Source organism: Gordionus sp. m RMFG-2023, chromosome 3, assembly GCF_954871325.1.
Source record: "Gordionus sp. m RMFG-2023 chromosome 3, tfGorSpeb1-WG-v2, whole genome shotgun sequence".
NCBI classification, from domain to species: domain Eukaryota; kingdom Metazoa; phylum Nematomorpha; class Gordioida; order Chordodea; family Parachordodidae; genus Gordionus; species Gordionus sp. m RMFG-2023.
Genome location: NC_088777.1, coordinates 3,486,547 through 3,505,253, shown reverse-complemented (window position 1 = coordinate 3,505,253; position 18,707 = coordinate 3,486,547). Strand labels below are relative to the sequence as shown.

The following is an 18,707-nucleotide window of genomic DNA, read 5'->3' as shown; positions in this document are numbered from 1 at the left end:
TTTTACCTTTACTACTTTAACCCTTTTCACATTTACGAAAACAATTTTTCGTTTATTGAAGCACATTTATTTTTCATGGAAAAAAATTTAATTTTTTACAAAAAAAAAATCCCTACCTATTTAATTAATAAAAAATATAGCAATAACTCTAATAATTGAACACTCTCTGGGCAATTTATCTATAATTTCAATAGCAAGAGATGAAATTTGAGAAATACGACAATCTCAGGGATTGTAAGTAACTACATGCATTGTCCCTTTAAAGGGCATTATGGTTATTTTCTATAGGGCGCTCCCTATAATAGGGTTTTCCCAGTTGCAATATTTGCTTACATTTTTTTTTTGATAAATTGTATTTTTTAAATTAAAAGTTTTTTATTTTTTTTATCTATTCTCAGAAATAGCTAATGTATTTATTATCAACGTATAAAAATTTTTACTAAAAGAAATGCCAGCATTATTTTGAAAAAAATAAAAATTAAAGTATAATAGGAAACGGATAAGAAAATAAGGTAGAAAAGTACATCTAGGAAATCTCCTTGGAACTAAGCTAGGTTTGAAGAATGTGATTTGCCTTGGGGATAGCTATGACCATCTTTGTCGTAGAAAAAAATTAATATTTTTTATGGTCAGTAAAATATCCATGTTCTTAAATATTTGTATTTTAAATTTTTTTTCTTTATTTAATTTCTAATTTTTTACTAACTCTACTATAAGTCATTTTTAATATATTTTTATCATTTTTTTCCTACTTCTCATTTGTAAATATTCTTTTATTTTTTTTTATCTTTTTAAAAATACTTTCTTTATTTACCCAGTCATTTATTCAATTCTCTATTTTTTATTTTTCCTCCTTTTTTCATCTTCTCCCTTAAAAAAGTTATTTGAAATGATTAAAGAGTGATATAATATAGAAATATCAAAATATACAGTATCTAGGTTACTCTATGTATTTATAGCCATAAGAAGATATCAAAGTCCAATTAGAGATAAAATATGCTTTGTAAAGAATAGGCCAATTGGTTTGTAGATTTCTTTTATATGAATTTTTTAAAATATTTTTATCTATTAAAGCGGGTTTTTTAATAATAATATGACTCTGACCATTCATAGCCTAGTTTGCATTTAATAATGTTAATCGGATTTCCCTCAAGCCTGTTAGAAGTGAGGCATTCAGCGAAACTGACGATCAAGGCATCCTTGTCATTATGTATGTTAGAGGTTGGGTGACAGAGGATGGTAGCATCTGCTTCAAATAAGGACCTGAGATATGTCAGGATCTATAGAAGTGGTTTAAATATCCAAACGCTGTCCTTACTAGAATAAACTAATGAAAAGATAGTATAGGGGATGACCACTGGCTGCTAGCATCCACTCTCTTTATTAAATCATTCTCAGCCTAGAAAGAATAAACATTAAGAAAATTATTGCTTTTATAAATCTAATAAGACATTTATTTAAAATAGCTACTAATAAATTATTGTTTATCGGTCACTAATAAATTGATTCAGAGATAAATAAAGGAGATTTAAGATAATTTTAGTATGTATGAATAGGTTTCAATCAGAATTGAAAGTCAGGCATTTAAATGCATTCCATATCAATGAGAAATATAATAGTTTCCCTTTTACTTTGAGTCAAATTAATTGCAAGGATAAAGGAGTATATGAAATCTGGGCTTTAGACATCAACCATTTAATTAGGTGATATAAATAAAACTAAAAATTATGAACATTAAGTTTTTTTTTAAAATTATAACTAGATCGTGGCTACTTGATAATGTACTCTAATCAGCTGAGGAGAATAAAAATTACCATATTTATATCGAGAATTTTAAAAATCAATTCAATTAGAATTTAGAAATTGGATAATTATAATCTGGCGCCATTCCTAAGAACATTGAGAAAGCGAATAAAAATCGTAAATAAAATATGTATTCACAATGCAGAAAATGAAAGAGAACATAACTTGATGAATGAAATGGTCAAAAAAGTTAGAAATTAACTAACAGTGAAGCATGTTGCAATTTTAATGACGTTACTATTAACCTTTATTAAAATGGTAAACCTCTTCTTTTGCAATATCTTGGTTAAATAATCAGCCATAGACACATGCGTTGAAAAAACTATTTAAAAGTTGGGAATTTATTTTTTTTAACATAAAAATATAGCTATAAAGTCCTTTAATAAAAATAAATTGGGGCTATAAAATTAATTAAAATTTGAAGAATGATTTAGCGAGCCATTTGTTAAATGTTTAGTAGCACAGTGCTGATTATATAAATAAATTATTGTTAGGCATAACCATTTTCATCGTATAATATATTGTCTGACTTGCCCGAACCTGGAACTGAACAACTATTTTTTTGATAGGGATCTCAGATAAAAAAAATATATAATACAAACTAATCCATTGCAAACTGTTACCTTAAAAATATTAATGATTGGCGCGAAGAGCCTAATAATTTTAGACACCAAGAAAAATTATTTTTAAATATTATTAAAAAATTTCCAATTTTTTAATTCACACATACACACAAAATAAAAATGGCCGATATTTATTTTGTTTATGATTGAATACCCAAACCTAAACATAATCACCAATAATGTTTTTAAAAATGTTTTTTTATGAAATATTCATCATATTTTTATAAATAATATAAGACGGGTAAATAAATTTAATTAAGGCGGGGATTATAAAAATTATATTTGAAAAACATATTTTTTGATACCATTTCTGAAACCTAATTAAATTAGTACACAATTAGCATCTTTCAGTAATCTCGATACAATTCTTTTTAAAACTTTACCTGGGTAGATGCAGCTACTATATATTAATTGAGTATAAAAAAAAGGAAAAAAATATATATATATATAAGGTTTTAAAATGAAATGATATAACAAAAAATAATAATCAATTACAAAATAATGCGAGGAATAAATAAGACAAAATACAAATATAAAATTATTATCATTCTGTTTTTCCTCTTCATCAAACTCTTTTTAAGGGATCCTAAATATTCAGCATAGTAATCGAAGATTGAGAATTTCAAGAGCAATAAATGTTCCTCGAGACGACCTTCATTGACTTAGCTATATCGATCCTTTAAAAAAACAAATATTATGTTTTGCGTTCGAGATAATTAGAAATGATCGTAGAAGTCTTTGGAAACTTAAAGGACGCGGAGGGGCATGATGTGAGAAAGTGAGGAGGACCTTATGATTCGTAAGTAAAGATGTACTAAGAAAACCCCACAGAGTACGATCTTCTTTAATAAACAAGTCAAGGGTTGGGTCCTCTTAGTTATAACCGGTTAAAGACCGAACCTTGATCATTATTATTTGTAGAGTAATTTGAAAAATTTAGTTAATACTATAAAAAAAATTGGTTCAATTTTTATTTTTATTTTATAAGTAAGAAAATGTAGGTTATCAAGAATGATCAAAATATTGTCAATGTGATAAAAATATTTCGGCTGAAAATTGACGGTCATTATTTTATTTCTGTTCAAATAAAAATTGGGATTATTTCTTATCATATAAAATCTTTAAGCCAATATTGATAATAAATAATATTGGTGGAGGCTAAGGGAGTACTTATTAATATTTAAGACATTTCCCCAATATCTATAAATATCCCCAATTCTTAGCGAAATAGAATATTATTTTTAAGTAAAAATGATAATAAAGAACCAATTTTCGATTACAAATCATGTTTGCACTCTGATATTTTTTTTCTTTCCTCTCTATCAAGAAATCTCGTAATGCTTAACCTGAATATTACTAAACACGCTGCTGGCCATGTTGGTCAACCTTCCGGTTATTCTGCTGACCCCATCTTTAACGCCGTCTTTGATATTGGTAAGCTCGGGGGACAACATGTCCTTATAAGTTGAGTAGTAATCGTAAGCGTTGTTGTAGGACGTGGAGAAATTGGATGAAGACCTGCGAGGGTTGCCAGAACCTTTGGAAGTTCCCGATTTGAAGCCGTCACTTTCGCTGAAAAGATCGGAACTGGAAATACCCGATTTGCCTTCCAGATTGCGTAGCTTGGCGTTGTACTCGCTTCCCTATAAAAAGAATTTTTAGAAGTTCCAAATTATTATCAAAAATAAAAATAAAAAATTTTTTTTCAATTCAAAATTGTTTTAAATTCCTTTCTTTTAAAGTAAATTTTACAAAATTGTGATATTATTTAATTTTTAAATAATTTTATAAAGTTACTTATGAAAAGTAATTTCAATTAGCTAGAGCTAAAAACTTGTTCTAATAACTTTTTTTTGCTATAAATATATGGGTAAATAAATATATTTGGGAAGGGTAGCTTAGATAATTTTAAGAACCTCCTCAAAATTTTAAAATTTTTATAAATAAATGTAATTTTGATAATGTTAGCTTAAAAAAGAGTTTTAAAAATCATTTTCAAAAATTATTTTGAGACCCTGAGATTGTAAAGGCTAGTGACAACCCCCTGATTTCGGATGTGACCTTTCTCGAAAAGGTATTTTTAATTTTGATTTTAGTATTTTCTTAATGAGAAATTCGAAGGGGGCTATAAAATAATATATAATTTGTGACTTCAGACTGAATATTTATCTGGCAATTGAGGATCATTAAAACTAAGATTGGCGCCAACTTCAATTCTATTTGAGCTAAGAACATTCAATTTTAATTTTTTATATAGGAATCCATACCAAGTTTTCATCCATTTTTAAAATGGTCGTCCGAAGCATTAATTTGTCGTAAAATTAACCTTTATCTGCACGCCGAATTTAGTAAAAATCGAGATTTGAAGGAATCATTTATCGATTTGGCAAATGACTCAGCCCCCCCCCCTTCTTCTACTTATTTATCTATTAGTCATTCCGTCAAATTGGATATAAAATTTTGAGATGATAATCGCTACTTAAAATAGGTCATTCATAAACAATATGAAATATAAATATATATATATATATATAGTATGATATCTATATAAAAATGATAAGTTTTAGCAACAATATTTGAAATTATTGTTAGTGTGAAACATTAAGTTTTCATAATAAAAATGGTGTCAACATATACGTATTATTATTATTATATACCTCGTCCCTGGTATGTTTGTTGAAATATTGATCGGAGGATATTGATTTGGCGTTAGAAAATTGGGTTCTAGCCGCGTTGGTTTCGTCCTTGGTATCCTTACTGAAGGATAGAAATAAATCGCGTGTCAAATAAGATTTATATAAAGTATCTTATAAATTCATATCATTATACATCTCCTAATGTTCCACTTTAAACTTGTCTAATATATAGAACCGGAAGTATGAGCCATATTTTTGAGTTAAGTGGCCTCACTTTTAACATGGTTGGATATTATTTAATCTAAGGAAAAAATGTTCTTATTTCCTTTCCTTCCCTTATTGTGTATGTTTTTTTTCAATGACATATAATAATACCTAGACTGGCGATTCATTCATTAAAATGCATGTATAAGAGTCGTTAAAAGCAAATCAGCTGGACCCGCCATTTTGGTTTCTAATTTTTTAAAATTAAAACAACAAATATATATTATCCTAATTTTATGATCCAGATTGATGTTATTTAAAATTTTAATAATGACTACTGTAACCAATATGGCGTCCCCAGCTGATTTGATTGATGTACACTTGAATGAATCGTCAGTCTAGGTATTATACATGTCATTGGTTTTTTTTTAAAAAAATTATACGATGTGAACTAATTTTATATTCATAATTTTGTCCCCTTTCTTATATTTATCCATGTCCGCATCTTTAGTACTTTCGCTGTAGGGCTTAATACCATCGAAAATTCGGCTCCCCGCCTTTTTCCCGTTTTTTATGCCGCTAGAAGACCAGTCGTCTCCCGCGTCTTGGTAATCGTCGTCTAACCCGTATCTAATGTTAATTTATTTTTTAGAAATTAAATTTAAATTGAGAATCAATAATAAAAAATATTTATATAGACAGAAGAAAGGAAACAAGAGAGAGAGAAAAGACTTGTCAAAGAATTTGTCCAAATCTCTGGTAGCAGCACTTTCGGTTGCTTTATTAGCATTCTTCGTGGTTCTGAGGTTGTCCCTGTCGTCTTTGTCAACGCCCAATTGTTCGATGTTCACCATATCTTTAGAGGCAAAATGGCTGATTCCCCTTAATCAATAAATATTAATTATAACCGTATATATATATATATATTTACTAATCTTTAATTTTCATTTCCTTATACATCCAAAGAATGCGTTATTAATCTAAACACCTTTTTTCTTCATTTATACATGGATTCAATAAAAATATTGTATATATATAATATAATATATTAAAAAAATCAACGCATTAAAAAAATTTTTTATCATATCATTTGCCACAAGTTTTAGGCAAACGATCAAAAATATGAATATACAGTTAATATAAATTGATATCATCTATGCATCGCAAAAAAAAATTGTTCATACTAGGAAAAAGATTAAATTGACTAAATAATCTTTATTATGATTGTCTACATTTAAATTATATCATATTTTAATTTTTAAAAATTCAATAAAAGAAATATCGCTATCCAAAAGTACAGAAAATGATAATAAAATTTTACATTGAAATAAATGCAAATGAATAAAAAAAATTTGCACAATGAAGATAATAGTAATACAAAAAATTGACTAATTTAGAAGGGTTCTTTAATTCTTTTCTGAAGCTAGCATGGTCTTGACTATGATGGAGTAGTAATCGTTCGCGGCATTTGTCCCGTAAATAAAATCCCAATGATTCGAATTTTCGAATTTATAATTACCCAACAAGTTTTTAATTTTGGGAATCAACTTGTTCACGTCTTCAGGGTCGGCTAACCAATCTTTAACTCCCCAAAATATCATTGTAGGAACCATCATTTGACTTATATCGTACGATGGTGGTTCAGACTGTTTTTTTTTGATAAAAAAAGAGATTTTTCATTCACACATTGCGATAATTATATTAGAGCATTATATAACTTAATATAAATAATAATATATTTTATAAGATTAATAATTCTTGAAATTTTTTTTTAATTCTGGGGTAAAAAGGGGTGGGGCCAAGTAAATTCAAATACTTTATTACTTAATTTTTTTTTTTAAATTGTAAAATGTAAACCTCAAAATAGTAAATTTTTCTAGATAGGTTTCTACGCGAAAATAAAAATAAAAAAAATTTAGCCTAGAGGATAATTATTGTTCATTGTCTTCTCAATTTCGAGGTTTCAACCCGTAAGATGATTTCCGCTTTTCCGGGCTTAGCTGATTTATTTTTGTCTCGAGCCTTGGAGATGGTGCACATATATTTCGGAGACCTCCTGACCCCGGTCCACGGATCCCGCCGCATTTTAATTTTTTCTTCAAATATACCCGGGTCGGACCTAAATATTAAAAAATTCTGACCGGCAATATAAAATCCGGGCCAGGTCGAAAAGATTTTTTTTTATAAGAAAAATCAGAAACCTGCAGGGGTATTATTTACACGGCCCAGCCCCGATTTTTATTTTAAAAAATATGTTACATTTATTTTTAATTTTTATAGCTGATGATAGCGATAAAATACGGCGCTGCCCGTGCGGGTCGGGCCTGCAGGACCGAGAAAAATCCGGGTCGTGGCGAACGGGACCACTTGCAGATAGGTCGTTAGATTTCTGATATATTTTTAAACAATTTTTTCTTCCATTTTCATAATATATAGGGGAGACCGGGGTACATTGAGTACAGGGGAACGTTAGGACATTCTAATTATAATTTGAGCTATTATTTTATAAGACTGGAAATTTGAGCCTAACACAGATAATTTTGTCATACATGATTGGCTAAGAAAGATTTGAAAAATATTTTGTATTTTAATTTTTACAGAAGAAAATGTGTTTTAGGCATACCAAAAGTAATAAAAAATATTTGCAAACTTTATCGTTTATATTTATAAATAAAGCTTCAAAAATCATAATAAATAAATTTTAGGAAAGACTAAACCCTATTTTCCAATCTGGCAAACTTTCAGAATCATTAAACATGAATTAATATGATTTTGGATGATATTTATAAAGTTAGTGGGCTCGGTCATAATTGGTCATAGTATAGTTGGGACACGCCATTTTAGCTCATTTTATAAACAATTTTATTATTTTATTATTAATTTAGTATTGTGAATAACGAATAATTAAATACTAATCTTTCGCTATGTTTATGATTAAAAAAAAATTTTTTTTACATTTTTTTCTTTACAATTTTTTTTTCCCCAAAATAAATTTCCTAAATTTTGCTAAAATTTTTTTAAAATAGTTATTGATTATGAATTACAATATTATCACTAAAATCATATGTGTCATAGTCTCTAGTCTTACTGGATTACTGATTTTAAATTTTTAAATTTATTTAGACCTCTATTTCACGAGTGTCCCAACTATCACATATGTGTGTCCCAACGAACACAGAGTCTGTCATAGTTGGGACAAAAAAAATTTTTTTTTTAAAATTCAATTTTCTAAAAAAATATAATCTTCATAAAATATATATTAATTATTTCAAATAGCCTATACTTCTGGGATTCAGAAGATGTTTTAATTATTCAGATTAGTCCATTAATATTAAAATTATTAAGGTTTGAACGAAAAGTGTCCCAACCATCCCCGGTCTCCTCTATATTTTTTTTTTAAAATAGGAGGAGAGATCGCATTATTTTAACGTAAATTTACCTTTCCATACTCTTTCAGGTTTTTAAAAAAACCGTAATCGTACATTCGAAAATCATCATTTAAAATACCCTGGATAAAATGAGCAATGTTTTTAACCGACGTTCCTGCGGGGTAATGTCCATATATGACTGGCACTTTACTCTACATTTTGAAAAATAAATTATCGTTCATTCCTTAATAATCACGTAATTTATTTATAAAAAAATGAAGGAGGGGGCGGGCGGGGAAGCCATTTTCCCTCCATATATCGGTAAAAAGGTAGGCTCCTAAAGAGGACATGAGCTAGCTGCCTCTAAAAAAACATATTCACTCCATGACGACGCTGTAGATTATTACCCTTTACTCGTAAAAAATTGCATAGTTTATACATATCAGTTATTATAAATTCTCCTTTAAAATGTTTCTCCCTGTAAGTATCTTTCTTATGTAGCGAGCTATTATATCTATTTAGCATTTCTAAAAATTATATCAGAAGTTAGATATGATTTTTAGAAAATTTAAAGAATTATTCTGCCTTTTCAAGTTGTAAATCTGATTTAATTTTCTAACTTTCGGAAATTCTAGGACAAGCTTATATAGCTCACTCATTATGGGATATTTTTTTTGTTTACTGAGAAGTCAGATTTAATACTTGAATGACCCCCCTTTCTATTTTATTCTTAAAAACTAATAGGCAAATATTTTGCAAGATGTATAACATCCTCAAAGAAACTTACATATATGCTTTGATATTATTATATTAGTGAATATTTCGAAATTTAAAAGAATTGATATATGAAATTTTTATGTGAGACCTATAAATTTGAGTTAAAAAAATATTATAGTTTTTTGTTTAAACTTTATTAAAATTTCCCGTCTCTGGACCTCCAATTAAATATAGCATATTGGCGCAGAGCTCTATATCTTGGGGACAGACAGACGCGGCCATCCATTCTAATAAAGCGTTCTTAGGCATAAATTTTCTGCTACCTTAAATAACGATATATATTGTATAATATTTTATTGAAGTCTTCCTGCATCATTAGTTATTATGAAATTAGTCGGTTCTGACCTTATTCTAATAAAATGTAGAAGAGTTTTGGTATCCAGGTATCCAATAAAAATTTAGAATGGATTTTATTTTATTTTTTTGAGGGTGGGGGGGGGGTGAGAATCTTTGTATCGATTTAAATCAGAATTTTCTTTTATAAGATTGATTTAATTACGAAATTTACAAGTAATAAAATATATATATAATGCGATGTATTATTTATTCAAAATATACCGAACATGTCGTTTATGAGTTTCAAGGTCCGTGACATAAGCGCTATCATTCTCATGGGAGATTTGATTTCTTTCAAGTAGGCTACGGGCGCCAGCGCGAAAAACATTTTGACCTTCCAAGAAATCTTAGGATTCTGGGAGAAATGTGCGAATGCCACCATGGTTCCCTGGGAATGCCCTACGTAGTACAAGTATTCTCGGCTCGTTTTTTTGAGGATGAAATTGATGAACGCCGGGATATCGTATCTAGCCATTTCATCGAAGCTTCGAGATATGTTATTAGCGGGCAAAATAATTTTAAAAAAAATGGCAAGCGTGTACAATAAGTGTGAGAAGAAAATTATTTCTAAAAAACATGGGGCAAGTGTGAGCTTACCATGGTTGGAATCTTAAATTATAAATATTTAATTCATATCTCCCAATTTCTTTTTATAAATTTTATTCTAAAAAAATTTGAGAAAAAAAATAGAGCAAATTATAATATACCTCCAATCCCAAAATTCGTCGTCCTCTGACGTAAACGTTTTATGTTTCCTGGAATACGTGTTACCCCTTATGTCGCCCAACCAAACATCGAAACCATTTTCGGCTAAAATATACGCTTTTAAAATAGTAAAAACGTTATTAAATTTTGGTTCAGTTTTAAAAGCGTAGTTAGGTTTAACGGTTCAAACCCCTTTAACCTAACCCCTGGACATGTACGTAAATACAAAAGTATAATGGAAAGTAATGATTCATTACATAACTATATGAAGTTCATTCAATTATCCCTATTCCCTAACCTAAACTCTGGTTTTCTAAATTGAGCAGGAAGTCGCAAGACGAGCATTGCAAACCGTGCTGCAAGTAAACGGAGGCTATCGCGGCTGTTGAATCGTTCTTTGTTCTGCCGAACGGAATTCTATGTAATTGCAGGATAAATCCATCTTCCGTTTCAACTTCATAATTTTCATAAGTATAGCCTCTGGCTCTTATTATCTCTCCCTACGACAAGCATTTTTTTTTTAAATTTATTAAGAAAAATTAAATTTACTGGAGACATAGTTATCTCTGGGTCTGTTGGAATCCCACCAAAAAATTTTCCTAAATTTGCACCATTGTAGTAACTGTATGAATCCGTTTTCTGGCTTTCTAGATAAGCATTCTGCGCAATTTTTATCCCATTTAAAAGATGAATCAACAACAAAATTGGTATAATCATTGTGTTGTATTATTGTTGCAATTTTTCAGTCCTATTTTGTCTCTAGTGTCTCTATAAGTAAATCAGACTTATAATTCAACTTTAAAGAAAATAAAAATTATTTTTCCCCGGATTAAAATAAAATTTAATATAATCGTATCACCATTCCCATTATTTAATTTTAAAGTTGTTTAAAAAAATAAAGTTTAACACTATTTTAATTAAAATTTAAAAGTTCATTCTTTTATATTTATATAATAAAATCTAAAAGTTGTTTATGAATATCTTCATAATTTATAATTTTTTTTAGATTAACAAAATATTAAATGAAATCTCACTAAATTTATTATGCATATATTTCTTGAATGGATTAATCTTAACAATGGGTTAAGCAATTTTAAAACATTGTTCTTTCTATCCTATTTATCATGATTATTATGTATTTTTATTTAAACATTCCTTCACGTTTCCCATGTGCGTGAATATAACTTTATCATCTATTGTTTTAATAAGATACTCACAGAGAGGAATCCAACTAAATCTTATAAAGATACATGTGCTCCCTAACTGTAATCCTTCCTAGTCTCATTATTAGCCTGGAAAATTTTTTTAATACCGTATTAATTTTATAAGTTCATTATAGCTAATGCATTACAACAAAGGCATCATGTTCCATTTATGATTACGAAATTCAATTAAATAAGTTGAAAATAATTTTTTTTAATAATCTGGTCAAAAATAAAAGGGTCAATTTTTATGTCTTTTATAAACCTACCTATTCTATTTAATTCAATTCGATTTTACTATTTAATATTATTTGTATTTTCTTAAATTATTTAGATATTCAAAAATAAAACATTTTTTCATAAATATTAGAAATTATTTTGCTAATATTCAAATTCTCCATGAATATTTATATAAATAGGAGAAATCAGGGCATATTGATACACTTAGGAACATCAGTACACTCCTAGAGGTGCCCTGGGTTAAATGACAGGTATTTATTTATTCCTTTCTTTTTTTAATTCTTTCTTTCTTTCTATCTTTCCTTCCTTCCTTCCTTCCTTCCTTCCTTCCTTCCTTCCTTCCTTCCTTCCTTCCTTCCTTCCTTCCTTCCTTCCTTCCTTCCTTCCTTTCTTTGGTATAAGCTTAAATAAATAGGCGGCATATTTTGGAATAAACAAATACCCCCCCCCCCCTACCCATTCGTGATAGAAGTGTGCAATCTGATAGTGAGTTGGCTTCGACTTATAAGTTGTTACGAACACCAGAGTTTTTGGGTATCACTAAAGTCAACTAAAAAGGTTTTTTATCTATTACAAGTAAAAATATTATAGTTTAGTGGACAGATTCTACAGATAGAAAATCAGGGCCGTAGCCACGGAGCAGGCCCTATAGGGAGAGCACCCTAAATTTTTTTGGCCCTCAAACCTTATCCCTCGAAAAAAAAATTCTTTCCCTCAATAAATGATCACCACAAGCTTATCCGACCTCAATATTTGAAAATAAATTACTAGTTGATAAATTTTAATCCACTAAATAACATTTGGTTCTGAATGAATTATACAAAATTTAATAAACAAGATAACATATTAAAAATATTAGTTACAAAAATATCTATTCACTCATTAGTTGTTCAAAATTTAGACAAAAAAGGGATAAAGCAATTGTGAAAAATGCTTAGCTGCGAAGAAGGAACTGCTAAATTATGAACCCTCAAAAACTCACTTAAATTCAATACCATTATGGCATGATAAAAAAATCTTAATATAAATAAGGATAACTAAGATAGCAATTTGGTAAAAGCCGACAAATTAACCATTAATCGTTATAATCTTAAATCCAAGCCCCCCTGCCCATATTTAATGTTAAAAAAAATTCCCAAACTAGGACCATGCCCATAATAAGTTTCACTAAAAATTTTCCAAGTCCGGCCCCAAGCCCATTATACAAAAATTTAATTATTATTTTTTATTTAATGAAAAATAACAATATTTAAATATATTTTAGGCAATCGTTTTGTTTACAATACTGAAAATTTATTATTATAAGAAATAAAAAAAGGGCAAATATTTCTTTAAATTAGCAACCGTTTTTTTTAAATAATCTAAATTAAAATATAATAATTTCGGGCTGAAGTCCATTAAAAAAAACTTATTAAAAACCCAGACCCGCCCCTGACCCGCTAGAAAATATGATATTAGGTCCATTCGGGTCGGCCCGGCCCATGAAGGTCGTGAGAGTTAAAAAAAATATAATGGAGGATTCGATAAAATACAAAATAAGAGTTTTAACGAGGATGCGGTTAAAAAGGGGTGACGTTGCATATTTCTAAAATTACTATACTGCGAAGAGTGAGACGCACTCCTAAAGGATATATGCACTTTCCTCCTTGCTTACCCTTGGTTATTGGGGTTGGAGACAAAAATACACGTACAAAAAAAAATTAATATACACCCCCCCCCCCTTCTGTAAGAAGTTATTAAATAACCAAGGTAAACAAGGATGAAAGTGCGTCAAATTTTTACCAAAACAAGCTGTCCCCACTCTTAGAAAAACTAAGAGTACCTAACCCTAAAGGGTGGTAGATTTTGCCCTAAATACTAAATTTTTAATAAACGAGTAGACAAGCTAAACTAAATTTCAAATAATATCATCTGGTAGGATGGTTAAATTTTTTTTAAATTTATGAGCTGGTGAGAGGTGGGAGGAAAGGTTAAAATTTTTATAACGCAATGAGTTATTGGGGGGTTTAAAACCTGTTTATTGCAGATATTTGGCATGTATAAATGGAATGAAAGATATGGTATTGTATTTTAAATAAAGTTTCTTGTAATGAAAGGGTGAATGCTGATATTTATGTTCCATTTTAGCAGGAAGAATTCCAACCATCCCATCCTTTCTTTAGTAATTAATTAATTAATAAAAAAGTGAAAAAATAATTTCTCTTTAGGGTAATGATAAATCAATTTCAAAAATATATTTACTTGATTGAATTTTTTTGTATCTGTACCTCCAATCAAATACAGCAAATTGGGGAAAAATTTATCACCTTTTTATTTGGACATGCAAACTTGGCCAACCACTTTATTATAGAGTTACTGGGGATAAATTCTTTATCACCTTGAATAATCAAATATTCTTTTAGAATAAAAAAAAAGTTCTAACAAACATTATGTTAAACTATGAGATTAACGAGATAATCAACATAATAATGAGAATTAATTTTTTTATTCAAAAGTGAAAATTTTCAAATTTTCTAACATAATAGTTATTTTCAACTGTTAATCTTATACAGTGTATAAAATATAACTTTAACACAATGTACCTAACATTACGGTTATAAGATCTCGAGATAATGTCAGAGGTGCTAAATATCTGATGGGGGATGTGATATGTTTTAAGTAGGCCACGGGGGCTAGGGCAAAAAGTATCCTAACTTTGCTGGCCATCTTAGGATTCTGAGATAAAATCGAGAATGCTACCGTAGTCCCCTGAGAATGTCCCACGTAATATGTAATCTCTGTTAGCTTTTTTAATGATAAAATTGATGATAGCTGGAATATCGTATTTTGCAATCTCGTCAAAGCTTAAAAAAAAATATTATCAGTATATGTATGTGGATAATTTTTACTGACAAATTAAAATTTATGAGAACCTAAAGAATTTTACCAGGAAGAGATAATCACCCCACCCCCCTTCCCCTAACCTATATTTGAAAATTTTATGAATTTTAGCCAAATTAATTTTTCGCAGGCTTCTAAATTTTATTAATAGATGTCCAAACCTTTGTGCCATTTATAAGCAAAATCTCCAGCCATGCTTAATAATTTTTGGCCAAAATATTGGGTTAGTCTAATTTAAAGGAGAATTAAAATTTTCATTAAATTAAAATTCCCACAATAAAACACCCTGAACAAATGATTGGAAGTTGAAAAAAATTAGTATACAATGATTAGGAGGACATATTGTATGTCGTGACATTTATTTTTTTATAATATGACGCAAAATTTTTTCAATAAGTTGAGAAGAGATTTGAGTTTTCTTTGGCGGGAGGGGTAGGGTGGGGCTTATAACTATTTATTATTTATTTTTGCGGTTAACGGTTCCACCAGCTAACACCCACTCATCATTATATACAATATTTATTTTTTTTTCATTTAGAATTCAGATTTTTTAATATATTTAATCATCTAAACTACCTAGACTCTGGTTTTCCAAATTCATTAAGAAATCGCACGATGTGCTGAGTAATCCATGTTGCAAGTAAACTGAGGCTTCCGTATTTTTCAGATTTTTACCGAATGGAATTCTATGTAATTGCAGGAAGAATCCATCTTCCGCAACGATTTCATAATTTTCGTAAGGATAATCCTTGGATGTTATCATCTCTGCCTAATACATTCATTTGATTTTTTTTTATTTTATAATCGTCCCATATTTATTTGTAAGATAATTTAGTAAATGTCAATTTTACTTCATAAAAGTATAATTTCAATCTCGCAAAATTTCTTAGGGCGGAATTTTTTATATTTTTATTTTAAGAGAAAATTTATATTGTTTGATATTATATTGACAAAAATTGAATGATGTATTGATATGCAAATTTTGTATCACATCTTATTTGATAAGAGATTTGGTTAAAGAAAACATGACAAACTAACAATGGCGTAGCTACGGGGGTGGTTTTCGGGTTTACCCCTCCCAGAGCAAAATTTTTTTTTAGATTATACGTTCAAAAGACTTAAAAGTGATTTTATATGAATTATATTTTTCTGGTTATGATGTTTGTGGAAGGATATTATATTACTATTGAAATTATTCTGGATAGTATTATTATAAAGTAATTGAGAATAATCTACTAAATTACAATAACATATTATTGATGCATTTAAAAAATATATTTATTATATATTATCGAAGATATGGTTATGATTTGTAAGAAGCCCCCCAGCTTTTATATGTATGGACCCCCTCTAAGGAAAATTCCTAGCTACGCCACTGCAAACTAATAACTTTTACAAAGTGTCAAACCCATTTTAAGAAGATTATTCTTATTATTTGTTGATGCTTATAAAACTTAGAAAGCTTTCTTTAGGATCTCTAGAACAAGTGACCGCCATTATATAAAGGTATCATATTAACAAGATTGCCATAATATTATTTCAAACTGAATTAATTTTTAGGGTGAATTGCTTCTTAGCAATTTTTATAAGATGATCACTTTGATAAGATCCAATTTTTATCTATAGAAATATGAAATCTTTGTAAAATTAATCAATTTATAATGTTTTTACTACAATTCGACTAATCATCAGTTTTTCCTTCAATTCGGCTTGTCACAATTTGCAAACAAAGTGAAAAATATAATTGTACAATGTCATTTCAAAATTTTATAAGGATACGCCTCTGTTAATTTTCAAGTTTGAAGTCATATATTATTATAAATATTAATTTTAATCGATCCCCTAAATGATTTATCAACAACCTGCCAAGGTCTAATTCTTTGATCCAGAGCTTATCTCATCAACTCCTTCAAAAAAATAACAACCTACCTTTTGTCATTTATTTTTATTCCGGGCCAGATAATCATATTATTTTGTTCGGGTGGGCTTACGTATACCATTTGACTACGGGGATAGATATATAAACTGGTATGTAAATCATAATAAACTTCAATTTTGTCTATGTTATATATTGAAAAGATTTGTTTGTTTAGCAAGTAGAGGGATGTGAAAAAATCATATATAAGTGAAATTCTTGGTCGATATTATTTCTTAATTTTCTAAGGTTTAATATAATAATAGTCGCGATTTTTCATAACCTCAGCCAAATCTATATCATTTTTTTGAAATAATATTGCATAAAATTTTCATGTAATTCCATATATTAATATATTTCCAAAGCAAAAATGGCTGTCGTAATTGGGTCGAACAATGTGTCCGTTTCAGGTGAAATATCTGGTTGAGGCCCTTCTGATATTTCACCAAGGACAAAATAGGCTATTCTAGACCCATAAATAGCTATAACAACTTGATGTAGAAGACTTGCAATTTATTTCTTCTTATAGCATAAGAAGTGTCAGAAATATTTGTATATTTTGCCATATCATACTTGTTAGTAATAAATTAAATGGAATTTTTTTTTGGTTGATAAAATTTTCTCAAATCTAACAGTGTTTATGGTTTTAAAATATACATAAAATTTGTGTGGAATAAAATAACAGGAGGAAGAATTATTAAAATTAATTTTAGATTTTTTGTTAAAATTTAAAGGAATATAATATGACCTATTTGAAATAGAATACTTTGCAATCCCAATTCCTAAATACTTATATATTTTTTACAAGATTTTGTTAAGGGAAGATTTCTGCTCGAGCCTAACCCCTACTTCGCTAGCTAAGCGCCTGTTAAAGTAACATTTAAAAATTAATAAAAAAAAAGATATTTAAGTTTCAATACCGAAGTCATAGATATCTCAGAATCTGTAGAAATGTAATTAAAATAACTCTCATTTGTGTCATTGAAGTCGTATGGGATTCCTGACAAAACAAATTTTATCTCATCAAAGATTGAGATCAAAACCAAAATTAAACATAGTATTTTTTTAAAAAAAAATAAAATTCAAAGTAATTTTTACCTTTTATAAAAATATACATTTTTTTAAAAATATTTTCTGGAAAATAATAGTGTCAATGTCATAATATTTTATTTATAAACTTTTTAGATTTAAAATATTTAAATAAAAAAAATTATAAACATTTTTATTACATATTTTATATATTAAAAAAATTATTAATTTTAGATTTTCAATAAAAATTGACAAAATTAATATATATTTTTCATTTTGAATATATATAAAATACATGGGTCAACTCCCATGTTTCTAATAAACGTTTATGATGAAAATTATTTTTTTTGGAATACAAACCTATGTAGGTTTAGAAAAATAACATATGGGTATATATTAAACTTATAACCCACCTTGTCTTTTCTAATGTGACACCCATGATAAAAATTCCCTTCTATCCTATTTTATTATAGTACATTTTCGTTATGCTGATACAACTTTATTTTCGATAAAACATTTATTAAGAACCCTTAATGATTATGAAAAGGGAAAAATGCTAACGTTCTACTATGTAGGTATGCATGTATTTTATCCGTACTAAAAAGTTATTCTTTGTTTCTCAGTTTCATTAAAAAATCGCATCAAAAATGATGCGATTTTTTATTTTTATGTGATACTTGATTTATAGCCCTTTTGCTCTTAAACCCTGAAGGTTAAACAGACGTCCATCTAACTGGAAATAAATTAATTCAAGTGAAAATAAAAGAATGAAGAGCCCTATAAGCTTTTTGGGCAAGCCGAACATACTTGTACCCACAGCATACCGAAAACTGTTGCTTAAACATCTATGAGCTAAGAAAAAGAGTTGGACAAAAAAAAGCCAATACCTGAGAGTATAATTGTATTACTTAAAGGGTGGGTGATTTTGAATTTAGATTACTTTGTGTAAGTCTCATATATTATTATCGATATTGAGAGATTTAATATAT

At 28.5% G+C, this 18,707-nt stretch overlaps 2 protein-coding genes across 2 annotated transcripts; both read right to left on the bottom strand.

Moving 5' to 3' along the window:
* Positions 1-2,944: 2,944 nt before the first annotated feature.
* LOC135926066 (uncharacterized) lies at positions 2,945-6,149 on the bottom strand. The gene is made up of 6 exons (XM_065461734.1): positions 5,999-6,149; positions 5,730-5,896; positions 5,084-5,183; positions 4,585-4,651; positions 3,773-4,069; positions 2,945-3,103 (listed from the first exon to the last, which is right to left on the bottom strand). The coding sequence occupies exons 1-6, from the start codon at positions 6,118-6,120 to the stop codon at positions 3,089-3,091; spliced, it is 768 nt and encodes a 255-aa protein (XP_065317806.1). The 5' UTR covers positions 6,121-6,149; the 3' UTR covers positions 2,945-3,088.
* Positions 6,150-6,672: 523 nt separating this feature from the next.
* Positions 6,673-18,667, bottom strand: LOC135926065 (lysosomal acid lipase/cholesteryl ester hydrolase-like). Its single transcript, XM_065461733.1, has 7 exons — positions 18,659-18,667; positions 15,351-15,543; positions 10,455-10,569; positions 9,970-10,232; positions 9,544-9,674; positions 8,706-8,846; positions 6,673-6,912 (listed from the first exon to the last, which is right to left on the bottom strand). The coding sequence occupies exons 2-7, from the start codon at positions 15,535-15,537 to the stop codon at positions 6,673-6,675; spliced, it is 1,077 nt and encodes a 358-aa protein (XP_065317805.1). The 5' UTR covers positions 15,538-15,543; positions 18,659-18,667.
* Between the last annotated feature and the right edge of the window lie 40 nt (positions 18,668-18,707).